Raw genomic sequence first — 15,770 nt, 5'->3', positions numbered from 1 at the left:
TGTTTTTGTTCTTTTTTATACAAGCGGATGACATTTTGTTTTGAACCGAAGATCCTGCATGTCCATCCATTCATAGCAAGGTTGAAGCTTTAAATAAATGAAGGGAACATTTGATTCATTCAAGTACTAAATTAAAGTAGTCTCTAAATTAAGGTAAAAATGTTGGACGCAGGCACAATCCGAACGGTTGTTGGCATTATCGGTCAGTGATTAATTTATTTGGTGTTTTCTTTTGCCTCTTAATTAGTTTCAATTTTCTCAATTTTGAATTTGGCATTACCAGACGTTCGAAGGTTGTGATTTATCGTTTGCTTTCTGTGAGATGCATGCATGCATGCATGAACACTGGAACCATTAAGGAAGAAATTTCTAATATTTTTCTTGCATGCAGGTAATGTCATCTCTTTGGGCTTGTTTCTCTCCCCAATGTAATCTCTCTCTCTCTCTCTCTCTCTCTCTCTCTCTCTCTCTCTCTCTCTCTCTCTCTCTCTCTCTCTCTCTCTCTCTCTCTCCGTGCAATGACATTGACAAATTAAACTAATCTAATTTGTGTTAATTACGAATTAAACATTCCAGCCCGACATTTTGGAGGATAATAAAGCTAAAAACAGTAGCAGATTTCAAGCCGGACCCTTATGTAGCAACATTGCTCAATTGTGCTATGTGGGTTTTCTATGGCATGCCCTTTGTCCATCCCGACAGCACTCTCGTCATCACAATCAATGGCGCTGGATTTGTCATTGAATTAATCTATATTACCATCTTTATAATCTATTCTCCGGGCTCAAAACGCGTAAGTATTATTAATTAGTGGTATTTTTCTTTTCAAGGTGTTGGAAACATACTTGGCTGACCCCCATTAAATTCAATTTTCGTTGCCTGCAACTCTTCACTTTTTGTTCCTACAAATAATACCCAATTGTTATTAGTCAAAACCCATGACTTGGATCCAACTCATCAAGTTACCTTATCAAGCTCCAAATATGATTTATTATAATTTTTAGATTCCCAAAATACCCCTATTTAAAAATTCAATGTGTTATGTGGTGGTGTTTTAATTTTGGATCCCCAATTTATTGTGGTGATTCCCTCCAAAAAATTTATCTGTAAATCAATCATCATTAACTGTTAGTTTATAATGGGGTTGATTTGCATATTCTATTATTTTATTATAGGTTTTGATTGTGAGTTTAACCGTTTGGGTCATGCTGGCAAAAAAAAGAAACCTTTGGTCATATTCATATGTTCTTTTATTCAATGTACCTATTTTTTAATATAGAAATAATGAAAAATAGGCATGTTATTTTTTAAATCTGTTTTTAATTTATAAAAAAGTTTACAAAATTTTCTATTACAAAGTAACATACCTATTTTCTTACATAATAGGTACAAAAAAATTCATTTATCCGAGCTATGTATTTTTTTTTACCTATTTTTTGTAAATATTTTTTAAATTTATAAATAGTGTAAGAAATTTTGTTTTTACCTATTTTTTAAAATATGTTTTTAATTTAAAATTGGGTTTTACTTAAACATTGTATTATTTGTGAATTATTGTCTAGAGTTTTTTAATTGTAATGACCCTTTTTTCTTTTCTTCTTTCAGCAAAAGATCTTCATTGCACTTGTGGCTGAAGTTATCTTCTTCGTTATTGTGGTTTTTGTGGTACTGTATTGTTTCCATACCACTAAAGGCCGGTCTTTGATAGTTGGGATCATCTGTATTGTCTTCAACATCCTTATGTATGCATCACCATTGACAATCATGGTATGTATAACTTTCTATTATTTAATACCCTCAATTAAATATTAAATCTCCTGATTGAGCTACGAGAAACTAAAGGCTCGTTTGGGAGTGATTCTTCTCAGGAGAAGCACCTCCTACGTGCTTTTCCATGTAATCACTTTAAGTGATTATATGAAGAAATGATTCTCCATATAAGTGCTTTTTGGAACGAGCCCTAAATTATATGTATTAATCGTACTTGTTTTTTGGGTGCAGAAAAGGGTCATCAAGACAAAGAGTGTAAAGTACATGCCATTTTATCTCTCGCTTGCTAGCTTCTTAAATGGAGTTGTCTGGGTCGTCTACTCACTCCTTAAATTTGATATTAATATACTGGTACTTCTCTAAAACAAAGTTTAAATTCGTATTAAGTGTTCATCACCAAGTAGTAAAGAAATAAAATCTTTTTTGTTTTGTTAACCCATTTGCTTGTATAATTTTGGTAGATTCCGAATGGTTTGGGAGCAATTTCCGGCGTAGTACAACTCATCTTGTACGCCACCTTCTACAAAACCACCCGATGGGATGATGACGATGACGACAACGAAATAAAGTCGAGATCGGAGGTACAAATGTCCAATGTCTAGGAGAGAAGACTTGACAGAGTTTCTTGCACCAATAGTTCTCTTGAGCTTTCTTTCTTTTTGTAGCCAACTAGTTATTGAGCCATTTTGATTTCTCAGTTTGTGCTGGTCTTTTTCTCAATTGTAAGTTCTAATTAGTCACTAGATAGATTAATTTATTTCTTAGGGGGTGTATTCAATTGGGATTTTAAAAGACTATTTTGGGATAAATAAGTCTTGTGGTATTCAATTAAGACTTTTAAATAATCTAAACAAGTCTTGTGGTATTCCATTAAGGCAACAAGTCTCAACCGATTTCAAGGCAAGTTATTTTTTCTCATTATTTGACGATTTCTTAATGCTGCGTATTATTGTCCAAATGAAATGGTGATTGTATGGAGTTTGGAGGAAGGAATGAAAAATAGAAAACACAAAGACTAGGAAAAGGGTGATGATAAATTAAAAAATATATATGAATAATGAATGGTTTTTTGATATATAACTCGGCTAGATGGCTTGCAGTTTGCCAACTTGGTTATGTGATGTTATTGTTGACCTTTCTACACAGACCAATAAGGTTTCAAACCTATCTTCCTTCTAAAATGCAAGTTTTCTGTAAAAAGAACTAATGAAATAAACAGCTGCTTGCACATGAGATCTGCACTGGATTAGGTGGAGGAAGTTTATTTTGAGCAATCTGATTCCGATTCTGAGGGGACTTGATGCTAGATAGCAAAAAGTGAAGAATGCCATCCAAGGCATGTGATATACTGTGTTTGAATTAATATAGTCTATGGCATGTGTAAATAATTTGACTAATTTATTACACTATGCAAATTACGGAAAATGATGAATCGTTAAATCCATATGATCTTTCCAAATCTAATAAATCCTATTATGTAAATCTTTAAAATCCAAAAGTAAAAAATCTTGATTATAGAAATTCATAAATAAAATCCTATAAATCATTACATTCTGCTTAAATCCAGTGGATATTTTTATTCTTAAATAGTCTTTTAAAATCCCAATTAATTTACTATGTCAATTGAGGCAGTGCAATTTGCGTAAGAAATGGTTCTATTTGAACCCTCAACTTTGCTCCGTTCGTCGTCCTTTTCTTAAACAACCTTCTATTCAAATCTAAACGATAAAATTGTAATGAAGAAAAAACCTTGTAACTCTTTTTGGTCAAATATATTGTAACTCGAGAATGGACACAACTATTTTTTGTTTCAGTGCTATTATTTCCCTACTCATTACTAGTAACATTCAGGGATGTTGGAAGTATCGTGCAAACATATAGACTCTCCCTGGTATTGTCTTGAAAATTGTCTCCTTGTTTAGTACTTATCGAATCATCAATGAATTGACGTTCTTGAGATTCCTTCTTCTTCGAACAAATCTTGATCACGTTAAATTTATCCCCATAATGGCCACATGGATGCTTCTACTTTTGCAAGATGATGCTCTATGGCTTCGAAACCACGATCCATGTTGTTTAGAGTTTCCAGTATTAGAACAAGCCGATCAGGGTCCATCTCTGGCTGGTCATTCTTACCAGTCTTCGTTGGAGCCATACACACGTGCACAAAAAAAAGACTCGGAATTTTCATAACTCTAAAATTTTCAAGCCCTAGAAAAAAACGATAACCTGGTAATATGGGTGAATTTAGTGTTTAGGTAATTTAGTGAAAGCGAAAATAATGGAAAACATAAAATAGAACAAATTTCAACTCCAGAGATTTTGGCTTCGCACCAGGACTCCTCGATACTCTAGGATTTAAAGACCAAACTAATAAATCAGGAAACTAACTAACGATGTATTAAAGTGGGGGAAGATAGAGAAGATGAAAGTGAAATAGCTGTGAACATGATTAGCCACTAGTCATTCAGTGACTACATTGACTAATTAGACACAGTATCGAACATGTGAGGAATGAAAATACAGGTTAATAATCACATGGAAAAGTAAAGAAGAAAAGTGGAGCCAGCTCCTCATACCATAGTGGGCAAAATCCAAAATCGTGGCCCCGTGTACCCCATATATTTTGACCACCACCAATATTTCAGTAGTCTTCTGCTTTCCAAGTTGAAGAGTGACACAAATATAGACACACGATCAAGGATGTATATGGAATTTGGAAGACATTCCGGAAAGTCTAAAACAGAGACGCACACGGATTCATATTTACTCAAGAACAAAGCATCAGTTCCTATATACTCTTAATCTCAACCCATTGGGGTCCTCCATCATCCCAAAAAGCACACAACACCCAACATTCTTTATTAGACGTCTCAACAACGAGCCATAAATCTCCCCGTGACGATTCGACAAGGTGGTACCCATTAAAATTGAGTAGTGCAGGTGGTCTGGTAGCTCCCGCACGAGTCATAGCTGTAGGGACACTGTTAACATTAATTGAGAAAAGCTCACCTTTCTCAGTAACAACAAGAAACTGGCCTCTATGATAAATTACATCCACTAATGTCGTCCTTGTATCTATGTGAGTCCAAGTGTTATTCCCTGCCTTAAAATGGGCTACTTGGGTTCTTACTGAATAAAGTTCATGGTAGAGTATCAGCGCTTCAAAATAATTAGGAAACAAGCAAGGGTCAGCAGACAATATACAACCTTGGCAATGAACAAATCATGCACATAATTCAGTTCCAGGCGCTCTTGTCTCCATTTGGGGGCTTCTTTGAATGGTGGAAGGCGAACGGAACGCCCAGTAAAAGGGTTAAAAAGGGTTAGGACCAAATAGTTATCATCCAAATAAACCAACCAACCATGGGAAGAACCACAGAAATAGCACCTCCTCTTGTTGTGATGATAATTAGGGCAACCCAACCGGATAAAGTCGGAGGTTGATATCAACTTTTCTAGTATCAAATCTAGAATGTCGCCTGGGAACCATGCCCAGTCTGAATCCAAGGTTGATGATATTGCCTCTGCCATACAGTTTTGACAATTTATTGGGTTGGATTTATGATGGGAAACAAAACTGAGGAAATATAGTTTTGCTTATAGGTAATTGCAGGCTTTGCAACTATATATATATACAAGTCCCAACAAACCCTAAACCACGAATGAACTAGCATGTTATTCTTATATGGGCCAATTATAAATTAAGCCCATATGTGATATTTAATATCTTAATATCCAAAAAAGAATGCGCTTGTCTTTTTTTTTTTTTTTTGTTGTTGTTGTTCAATTGAAGCGGTTAATGATCCAAACTTGGAATTTCTTCCAACATTATGCACCATTTGTTACCTAATAAAACTCAAAACGTTCTTTTTTTCCTTCATGGATCTATCTCTGAAAATCAAATTAATTGATAATTTTATTATGTGTTGTGATTTTGGAATAAGATTTTCTCTCTTCATGTTTTTATACCAACTAGTGGTACTTCTCTCAGAAAATTTTAAAGTGCACACCGTAAATTCAATTTATTATAGATAACTTGATGAAAAGTTGATCACAATTCATCGTAGGTTTGATCAAACCGTAAATTTGATGACAATTTTTGAGATTTATTCATTTTTCTTAAGCCCTCTAAATTTTTGAGTTGCATTGCATCTTTGACTGAATTGTAATTTGCAACCTTGATGATATAAGCAAAGATTTATTTCACAATTCATCGTACTGCTTTGTTCTTCTTTTTTCCTCTGCAAACTTTGCCAAGAACAATAGCTATAAAGTAGGTATTTCCAAGCCTGAACAAGAAAGGCAATATTGTCATATCAGACGAATTCTTTTCATGAAATAAGAGTCTTGTTGATGTCTAAAATAAGATCAAGAATAGTAAATTTGTAGAACAAGCAATCACAACAACAACAACAAGAACGCAAAGTGTTTACGTGGTTCATCCAACTGAATTCGAATTCCGGACCATGGGAGGGGAGCTACAATTATAAGAGGCTTAAAAACATTTTTGTTGAGGAAAACCCCAGAGAGTTACAATGGGAGGGAAGCTTTTTTTCTTATATAAACAGATAAGAATAAGATGCCTTCGAACTTAGGCTTGTTGGTTGAGCTTTGGACTTAGCCAATTATTGGGTCATATACAAAACTACATCGACATATATATACACAATTGTTATCACCCATCTCCCAGATTTTCCATTAACAGCAACGCCTATATGAAAATACAAATAGAAAAGACAATAGCTCCTAAAAAATAAAAAAGTCAAAAAAATGTTTCTGGGGTATGGGAGTAAAACCAATTAGAATATGACAAGTGACTAATTTTGAGTTTTTTTCCTCCAAATAGATTTTATATGAGTAATTGTATAATATATCAATACTAAAATGGGCTTATTGCTAAAAACCTATAAACGAAGTGCTTTAGGAGCCACGGAACCAAAATATCTAATGTGAAATTGAAAACTAAAAACTAATAATGAAATGGTTATCAAACGAGCCCTAATTTGTAGGTATTTGTAGGTATGACTAAAAATAAAACTGTAATTCTAAAATTGGGCCATTTAAATAACTCCAAGTTTTCAATATAATCCTCATCAATACGCCAACTAAGTAACATTGTGGATCGTATCCTCATTGCTCTTCTTTTTCCGTACCACTAAAGACCGGTCTATGATAATTGGCATCTTGTGTATTATCTTCAATGCCTCACCCTTGAGAGTCATGATATGTACAAATAAGTTATTTGCATGAATTATTTATTAGATGTCTTAAACAAGTTTGGGTGGCAGAAAATGGTCATCAAGACAGAGTGTCAAGCAGATGCCATTTGCCCTTTCACTTTGCTAACTTCTGCAATGGAATTGTCTGGCTCATTATGCACTCCTTAATTTGATCCAAATATTCTGGTAATTCTCTAAACATTTTTGTAATTGTTTCGAGCACACATTAATTTATGTATTTATTTTCAAAAGAAGAGTGAATGACCTTTTTTTCTTTGAACGATTTTGGTAGGTTTCCCAATGGTTTGTGTTCAATTTCTGGGTTGGTGCAGCTCATCATACATGCCACACCTACTACAAGACAACCACCTGGAATGAAGATGATGAAAAACCAAAATAAAGAGTTTCTTGCTTCAATTCTTGAGTTTCTTTTATGGCCAACCAATTTTTGAGGGTTATTCTGTTTTGCAATCCACCTCAATTGGGGCATTGTATATTTGCCTGAATTTTCTCAATTCCTTGTGCTCATTTGTTTTTCTTTTCTTTTCTTTTTTTTTCTTTTGGGTCAGACCATGTCACATCAGACGAATGGGCACACACCAAATGAATACATATAAACATAAGGTCAACTTAATCATAACAATAATACTAGTATATAATGGATCTTACAAGGAGCTGGTGGTGCCAGCAAGTCAAATAAATACACATTCATTTAAAGGAAGAGAAAAAAAAGGAACAATAATAAATAAAAGCTTTACATCCTCAAACAAAATGAGAAATAGCATTGCTCATCAAATGTATACCCCAACCACCTTCTGTTCATCTTCTTTTGATATCTCAAATTCTTTTTGTCTGTTGCTATCATAAGTACAAATTGGACTCTTTGATCTTAAAAACAATCATCCCAGTTGTTCTTTTAATGAATAAATCTTCAAGGCCCTCTAATCTTGCGAAAGCAAAAACAACCCTGAGACTGATCTTGAGGGATCATACCTCCACCTTTCGACGTGTCGATAGCCTCCAACATTGAGACTACCTCATCCATCTCTGGCCGCTTGTCTGGGTTGGCATCCCAGCATCGCTTCATTACATTTGCTAGGGAACTTGGACAACATCTTGGTATCTCTGGTCTCAAATTCTGTGATTGCAAAGCACAGGAAAAGAATTAGTTTCATGGAACTTTTATAACTTTAGGAAGCAACACAAAAGGATAACATGGGCCAACGGTTGAGCTAGGAGAATAGTTTACCTGGCGAACCACAGCTGAAGTCACTTCCGAGAAGCTAAGGTCAGGATATGGCATGTCACAGCAATATATCTCCCATAGACAGATGCCAAAGCTGTACACATCACATTTCCTGTTATATGGGTTGCCATTGAGAACCTGTAACCCACCCAATTTGGCAAGTCATTATACATCGAATAAACAATTCTTTATATCAGCAAAACTGTCCTCTTTTCATCAAGGTAATAAGGTTTGGAAGTGCCAATAATGTCTTTTTCATGCAATTAGAGAAGTCATATTCAAAACTACCTACACATGTGATTATTACCATCCCCCAGATTTCCATTAACAACATTGTCTATAAAGATACATAAAGAAAACTCCAGAAGATACAGGAAAAGTTTCTGGTACGCTAGTGAAGTCCTAGCCAGAATATCTTAAGCAAATAGATTAGACCAAATACCTCAGGAGCCATGTAACCAAGTGTGCCAGTCTCCCCAGTCATGTCATTAGGATTTGAAGCTTCAACACGAGCAACCCCAAAATCTGCAATCTTGACTACACGTGTCTTATCCAGCAGCATGTTCTCTGTCTTTACATCTCTGTGAACAATCTTCTGTGAGTGTAGGTAGCTCAACCTGCAAAATATAGTACAAGTACGGTCTAAATACGTGGCTGGACAAAAACACAAGTTGGAGGTCGTTCTTTATCTGCCAAACTACAATGCTCTGAAGAAAGAAAAAGGAGATTACAAATATCAAAAGAAATACTGGAAAGGGATACCCTCTAGCAAGATCTAGTGCCAGCTGGACAACGACCTTAAAAGCCAACTTCTTTCTCCTATTCTTAATGAGGTACGATTTCAGAGCACCCCCAGGAAGATATTCCACGACGACACAACAGATATTACTCGGCATGCCAATTTGACCATTTTCAGTCTGTATTTGTAGTTCTGATGAACCCATTGTCGCCCCTATAAACTGGACATTAATAGACCACAAATTTTTAGTGAGAAACAATCTAGAAGCAAAACTACCATAAAGTGATTGCAAGGTGTAAGAATTTAATGAATTGAAGCAGCATTTAAGCACACAGAATTGTTGTATGTATGGCATCCTGACAAAAGAAAAGGGAATATATATTTACTACTGTACTTTAAAACTTACAGTTTAACTTCTTTGCAATATACCTGAGACTACTCGATAAATTCTGAAATTTCAGGATACAATAACTCTTGCCTTTACCTCACTAAGGTGGTGAGGGATGCAACTTAGCATATCAAAGAAGAGGAAGACAACTTTCTCGGCTATAAGTACAACCTTAAGCTGTGATACATCATGGAGAATATTGATGTGTTGACTGGAGAGCAATCGTATTACTAGAGAAACTTAGAACTCTGTTGACACACTATAGATGACGCCAGAAAAACCAACCCCTAGTGCCGTGAGGTAGTGAATGTCCTTAACATTCCATATTCTAGAGGCTTTCTTAAAACAATGAAATTTGGGCCCCAATATTCTTAACCGCAAAAGTTAGAAAACCCAACCAAAACCAAATGAGACTTGCAAAAATCTTAACAAAGAGAATAAATTGCAAAGACAGAAAGTTACCTTAGTAACATTAGGATGATCTAGTTTATGCCAGACAGCAACTTCTTGAGTAAAAGCTGCCCTTAGAGAAGAAATCTCAGCTTCTGTCCTGTGACCCTCTTCACCCCAGTCAAGTAATTTAACTGATGTTAAGAAAGGAGCCGTTAGTAGAATTGTAAAATTCGCAACCCGATTTTGTATCATCATAAACCAATAAATAAAAAAGGAAGCCCAAATACAAAGAACCTAAAAGGTCATAATTTGATTGGATTAGATAATGATGAGGATAGTGACTACAATAACATATTGGCAACTAAGGATCTTAGTTTTGCTTAATATGGATATGTATTTATGAGCAGTGTTCCTATTCAGCTGTTGAATAGATTTCAACTAACAGGTGGAGGGATCACATGAAAGTTCAGAAATACAACAACATTATCCAAGTTGTTGCTCTCAACAGGAAATTCAACACAAACCCGTGTACGAGTCACGGATTCCATAAGAGCACATTACAGTGGACAATCGGCAAATCTTCATTACAGTCCATTGGATATGCGTTTGGAATTTTGCTACAAATATATATTACACATAAATGTATATATAAATAAAGCAGCAAACTTTTATTGACTTGCAAGATCAACCACAGAGTTCACCTAATCCAATATTGAACTGACCAAAATAAAGTAAAGCACTGTAAAACCACACCAAAATCAACCTTGCTTTTGCACATCAACTACATTTCACCACTGCAAACCAAATCTCCAATTATCTCCAAACTTTAAATTAAATTAAAGCAAAAAAACCAAATGGGTATTGATAATTAATAAAAACAACCATAACATACAGCAGAAAACAATTAATAACAAAAGATTAAAATTTTCTAAAAATGGGTATCGAAATCGAAAGAGAAGGATGGGATTTTTGAGAAGAAAATCAGGAAAGTGAGAAACTTGAAAGGACCCCAAAAGAAAGAAGAAGAAGAGGGTAAAATGACAGGAGTGTGAAGGGGGATACCGGCGACATCCTGACCGTCGTACATGCCACGGTGGACGGTGCCGAAGGTGCCACGTGCAATGACGGATTTGATGATGAGCTTGGCGGGGTCGATCTCCCAGTCCTGCCTGTGGCGCTTGGGAATGGAGAGGGTCATGGCAGAAGTGGAGGTGGTGGAATTGGAGGTGGAGAGGTTGATGCTGTTGCTGTTGGTTTCTGGGTCTCTCATGATCTTGCTCTTCTCCAAAGTCAAGACCCTGTTGAGGTGCCTCTCCAGCTGTTCATCCAAGCTCTTCAGATCAATCTGATCTGCCCTCACAAACCCATCACTGCTCTCCTTCATCTTTCCAAATTTCGACCCTCAAAAACTCAAAATTGAATCAGACAGGGCCAGCCAGAGTAGAGTCGTTTTTATGGCTTTGGTGTTTCGTTTATTTGGACTGGTGGTTTGCCTGTGACGTTTTGTTTGTGTAATTGGGGCCTGGGGGAGTTGTCTTCTTCTCTTTCTTCTCTTTTGTGTAAGTTGTATGACTGAGAGAGTTTTGACTGAGACTCAATGATGGATGAGAGGCTAAGGAGAGAGAGGAAAAGGGTAAAAGGAGGAAGCTATGAATGAAATGAAGGCATATGAAGAGGGGCAGGGGCAGGGCAGGCATGTGACATGTGAGCACATGGTGTTGCCTACAATCAACGTGTGCTTCTGAGTCTTCTGACCCACTTTGGTCTCCTTCCCCTTCCCCTCCCGCTCTCTTTTTATTTTTATTTACCCCCTTCTCTTTATTTATTTTCATTTTTACTTCTTATATTCTTTTGTTTTTTTTAGAATCCATTTTTACTTCTTATATAAAAAGTCATATATGGAAAAATATTTAGTACTATATAATACTTCTTCACTTTTTACCTTTCTAGACTATTTTATTTTATTTTAATACTGATTTTTTTTATGTAACAACTTAAAAATAATATTATCTTATATCTACTAAAAATGGGCACATGAAAAAAAAAATTAGTTAATTGAAAAAGAAAAAAAAAAGTTAGGTGCAAAGAATGGAAATTTTTATACATAATTTGGACCATGGAGCAAAATTATTGAGTACATTGTTCAACTTTTAATTTTATGGTTCATTAGTCTAAACTAAGTGGAAGGGGGTTTCTCACACACATACACATTACCACAGTGTCGTGAGTATTCGAACCTGAGACAACTATATGCAAATCAATGCTCTTTTCCATTAAACTAAATCATGTTACAAAAAAGAGTTTATGTTATAATACACCGCGATATTTTCCCTTCTTTCTGCTAGCTAAATTATAATATTTTTTTTCTTTTAGAAAAATACTAGAAATAACTAATTAGTAATTACAATACGAAACTAGTGGAGCAAGTAATTCCCAAGACGTGTGAAACTGTCGTGTGATTAATTATTTTTAAAAAGGGGACAATTTTGACGTTTGGGCTTTGATTACTCAGCGCAGCACATCACCCCGGAATAATTAGAAAAAATGAAAATGACTTTCTTTCTATAATCTAATCTTTCAATTGGAGACTCAAACCAAACCAATCTTTTTTCAGTCTTTCAATCTTGAGATTGATTTTTTTTTTTTTTCTCCAATTATGCGCCGTTTACTTGTTGTTTTGGCGCTTTCACTTTGGAAGGTCACAACTCAGAAAACCAGAATCCCAAAAAACGTATAGAAGTTGAAATCTGCTTTTTAGCTCAAGTCATATTCATGAACTTCGTTGAAACCGGACCACCACTACCGATTGGTCCACCTAGCAACTACTCCAAACAAGAACCAAATTCATACTGGGCTATTCTCTGGTGGGAACGTCATTTTGCGAACCTCTAAATCAGAACACCGTTGGATCAAATCTAACGGATGATAAGAAGCAAGTGTAACTGAAAGTGGGTAAAACCATACCACTGGAACGTGGCTTCCTCCCTCCAAAACAAACGCACTGTGCTCTTGAAGACCACAATATCTCCCTCCAAAAAAAGTTCTGTTTCTCTGTCTTTCTCTGTGTCTGTCTGTCTGTAGAAGAACATGGTTTTCTTCTTTTTTCTGGTTTGCTATTCTGTTTGAGGAAAGAGAGCTGTTCAAATCCCATGGGGAGAGCTTTAACCTTAACCTCTCCCCGGCTCTGAGTGGTTGCACACTTTGCCCCCATTTTTTCATCAAAAAAGAGAGCTGTTCAGTTTTCTGGTTTGGTGATTCAAAACATACAAAGCAAGGTATTATCCCGATAAGCACATGCAATGTAATTCTTTTTGTGTTTTCATTTTTTTGGTTTGATGATTCTGTTCTGTGCACTTGTGAAGCCTTGAGGACCCATCTGGTACCCATCTGTGCTCTTGAAGACCACAATATCTCCCTCCAAAAACATCCCTCCCTCCAAAAACAAATGCTCTCTTGAAGAACACAATTTTTTTTTTTCTGGTTTGATATTCTCCTCCCTCCCTCCCTACGGTCTACCCCTCTAATTCCTTTTTTTTTCTTTTCTGGTTTGGTCATTCAGAGTCAGACCATACAAAGCAAATTACATCTACCCATCATTTGTCTAGTTTGGTGATTCTGGTCTGAGCATTCGTCAAAGTGTATCAACCTCTTCCTCACTCTTTGCTGTAGAAGATACTTTGTATCGAGAAGCTTGAAAGATAGCAATTCACGTTGCTGCCCCAATTTGATTAGGACGAAAGTAAGGATGATTCTGATGTTGCTGATGATGATATCTTTAGTATTTAATTGTTTTTGGTTGTATAGAAAACAAAGACGAAAAATTTAATTTTGAATGATTTAGGTGATTATTTCATAGGGGTCAATGCTAAGTGATTATCTTTTAGTCTTGAATATGGGTGATCTGACAAGACATATTGAATTTCTATCGGTGTTAGATTCTGTATCTGAATGTGTTGATAATAACGTGTGTAGTATGGATATGGGTGTCTGTTTTGTATCTTGCAAATAAGTGGGTAATATGGATTTGGGTATCTTATTATGTATCTTTTTTTTTAAGAAAGAGGTATCCGATTGTGTATCTGAATGTCTTGATAACAGTGTGAATAGTATGGATTTGGGTATCATATGAGTATCTTTTTTAGAAAGATGCAGTAGGAAACTATTACAATGGCTAGGATAATGTCATTTATGTTTTATGGAAAGAATACTCTTAAGTCTAAACTGGCCACATAAACAATCCAGTCTTCCTTTATCACCGATAATAGTGTCGATGTGTATCTGAACCAACACGATAATACTGTGAGTAGTTTGGATATCAGTATCATATGAGTATCTTAATGTGTTCATTATAGTGTATGGATATTGGTATCAGAGTCTGTATCTGAATGTGTTCATTATATGTCATTCGTATGGATTTAGGTATCTTTTTTTTTTTTATCATAATGTGTTTATTGTAATGTGAGTAGTATAGATATGAGTATATATTAAGTTGTGTAAATGGTGTATGTTGCAGGTCAAAAATGGAATCTGGGTTTGAGCTTTGTTTTCCTGAATCAGAGGTGTATTCGGCGAGGGTGAATAATCTATGTGTGCCGAGTACAGTACTCTCTAATTTTGCGTTAAAGTTTAATGATGAACAAAGGAGAAGATTTAGAGAGACCTGCTTTGGACACTTGATGGAGCTGGATAAAATTTCATTTAGTGGTCAAATGGTGCATGGTCTGGCTAAAGCTTACTGTAGACTTGTTGCAGGGATGCTACAATATATAGATGTATGATTATGGCTGAATGTTTAACTGCCTTAGTTTTGAACTTGAGAGGTATTACCAACCGTGTGAACACACATGCAACACTGTTTTGTTTTGATTACGGTGATGTGAATATATTAGCAATTCAGTCTGAACACAGAGGTGCATGTTGTTTAATTAGAAAGGTTTTTTTTTTTTTTTTTTTAACTTGAGAAGCCGAAGAAAATATGTACATACAATATTGTCATACAATAACCGTGATACAATATGAGAAGGGTGGATAAAAGGATGTTATGCCATATTGTCATACAATAACCTGAAAGCACTTCCCAATGTACATATGTTACAAAATGTAGTAGTCGTTTGGGTTTTACCCCTTACTAGTTGATCAGTTTACAAACAGAATATTGAAAGCGATTCCCCATGTATCCCAAAGGTGGGTTTGGGGTTGGTTTCGGTTTCTTTATCCTTGGTTTCGGTTTCTTTATCCTTTAATCGTGAGACTCAAGACGACATGGTTGATTTCAACATATCTTCTTGTTGCTTTGGTTTATTTTCTTGTCCTTGCTGTTTCACTAGTTTGGTCCTCTTGGTGGTTTTTTGTCCTCTTGTTGCTTTGGTTTAACCACATATAGTATTAGCATTAACTTGGTTTTTGAAGACGGCACAAAAATAATATTATTTAGTACCCATCCCAAGTTATTATTTGTTGATAGCATAAAAACATACCCATCCCAAGTAATTATTTAGTACCTAAATTCCTCAACAGAGGAATGTTATTCACAATCCCATTACTTGCTAGACATGTGGACACACAAACGCTTGCTGCCTGTCTCTTCTCTCCACATTGCCTGTCTCTCCTTTGTGTAATTATGATTTCACTTTCTTCCTCTCCTCCAATACTTGGATAACTCTTTTTCTCCATGAACTTCGCTTTCTTTTTTTTGGCTTCTCTTCAAGGCGTTTCCTCCTCTCCTCCAATACTTGGATAACTCAACATTGATAATCAAGCTCTTGTTGTCACTCACATTTTCGTCAAAGTGTTTGCTCTTCTCCTTCAATACTTGATAGAATCCTGCTACAACATATGCATTACATTAACCAAACAATAATTTACAAATGGAAATAAAAGACATACTTTGGCTGCCCAAAAATAAAAAAAAGTCGTCCTTTTCAGTGAAAAGGGAAAGTCATTGTATTCAGAAAACTTGGACTGTTGAATGCTCAAGTGAAACATCTCAAAGCATTAAAACATAAAAAATGA

The 15,770-nt window shown here is 35.5% G+C and overlaps 2 protein-coding genes and 1 long non-coding RNA gene across 3 annotated transcripts; 2 read left to right on the top strand and 1 right to left on the bottom strand.

The window, feature by feature from the left end:
- Positions 1 to 130: 130 nt before the first annotated feature.
- Positions 131 to 2,663, top strand: LOC110766959 (bidirectional sugar transporter SWEET5-like). The gene is made up of 6 exons (XM_021970382.2): positions 131 to 202; positions 392 to 428; positions 577 to 793; positions 1,606 to 1,767; positions 2,002 to 2,121; positions 2,232 to 2,663. The coding sequence occupies exons 1-6, from the start codon at positions 160 to 162 to the stop codon at positions 2,370 to 2,372; spliced, it is 720 nt and encodes a 239-aa protein (XP_021826074.2). The 5' UTR covers positions 131 to 159; the 3' UTR covers positions 2,373 to 2,663.
- A 4,959-nt stretch (positions 2,664 to 7,622) lies between these two features.
- LOC110766871 (serine/threonine-protein kinase 52) lies at positions 7,623 to 11,395 on the bottom strand. Its single transcript, XM_021970270.2, has 6 exons — positions 10,821 to 11,395; positions 9,828 to 9,949; positions 9,001 to 9,197; positions 8,681 to 8,855; positions 8,242 to 8,376; positions 7,623 to 8,130 (listed from the first exon to the last, which is right to left on the bottom strand). Exons 1-6 carry the CDS (start codon positions 11,140 to 11,142, stop codon positions 7,924 to 7,926), a joined length of 1,158 nt encoding a protein of 385 aa, XP_021825962.1. The 5' UTR covers positions 11,143 to 11,395; the 3' UTR covers positions 7,623 to 7,923.
- Positions 11,396 to 12,616: 1,221 nt separating this feature from the next.
- On the top strand, positions 12,617 to 14,721 carry LOC148294587 (uncharacterized). Its single transcript, XR_015836098.1, has 3 exons — positions 12,617 to 13,033; positions 13,121 to 13,497; positions 14,272 to 14,721. It is a non-coding gene; the product is annotated as an uncharacterized LOC148294587 (long non-coding RNA).
- Positions 14,722 to 15,770: the final 1,049 nt, after the last annotated feature.

This window comes from Prunus avium, chromosome 5 (assembly GCF_965620075.1).
Source record: "Prunus avium chromosome 5, drPruAviu1.hap1.1, whole genome shotgun sequence".
NCBI classification, from domain to species: domain Eukaryota; kingdom Viridiplantae; phylum Streptophyta; class Magnoliopsida; order Rosales; family Rosaceae; genus Prunus; species Prunus avium.
This window is presented reverse-complemented; position numbering and strand designations above follow the sequence as displayed.

Bases quoted from the DNA above. Each gene is read 5' to 3' on its own strand.
- LOC110766959 (XM_021970382.2), top strand. From the start codon at position 160: ATGTTGGACGCAGGCACAATCCGAACGGTTGTTGGCATTATCG. The intron at 203-391 runs GTCAGTGATTAA...TCTTGCATGCAG, and splicing joins AACGGTTGTTGGCATTATCG to GTAATGTCATCTCTTTGGGC. The intron at 794-1,605 runs GTAAGTATTATT...TTCTTCTTTCAG, and splicing joins ATTCTCCGGGCTCAAAACGC to CAAAAGATCTTCATTGCACT.
- LOC110766871 (XM_021970270.2), bottom strand. From the start codon at position 11,142: ATGAAGGAGAGCAGTGATGGGTTTGTGAGGGCAGATCAGATTGATCTG. The intron at 9,198-9,827 runs GTAACTTTCTGT...ATTAATGTCCAG, and splicing joins ATCATCCTAATGTTACTAAG to TTTATAGGGGCGACAATGGG. The intron at 8,131-8,241 runs GTAAACTATTCT...TTGCAATCACAG, and splicing joins CTTCAGCTGTGGTTCGCCAG to AATTTGAGACCAGAGATACC.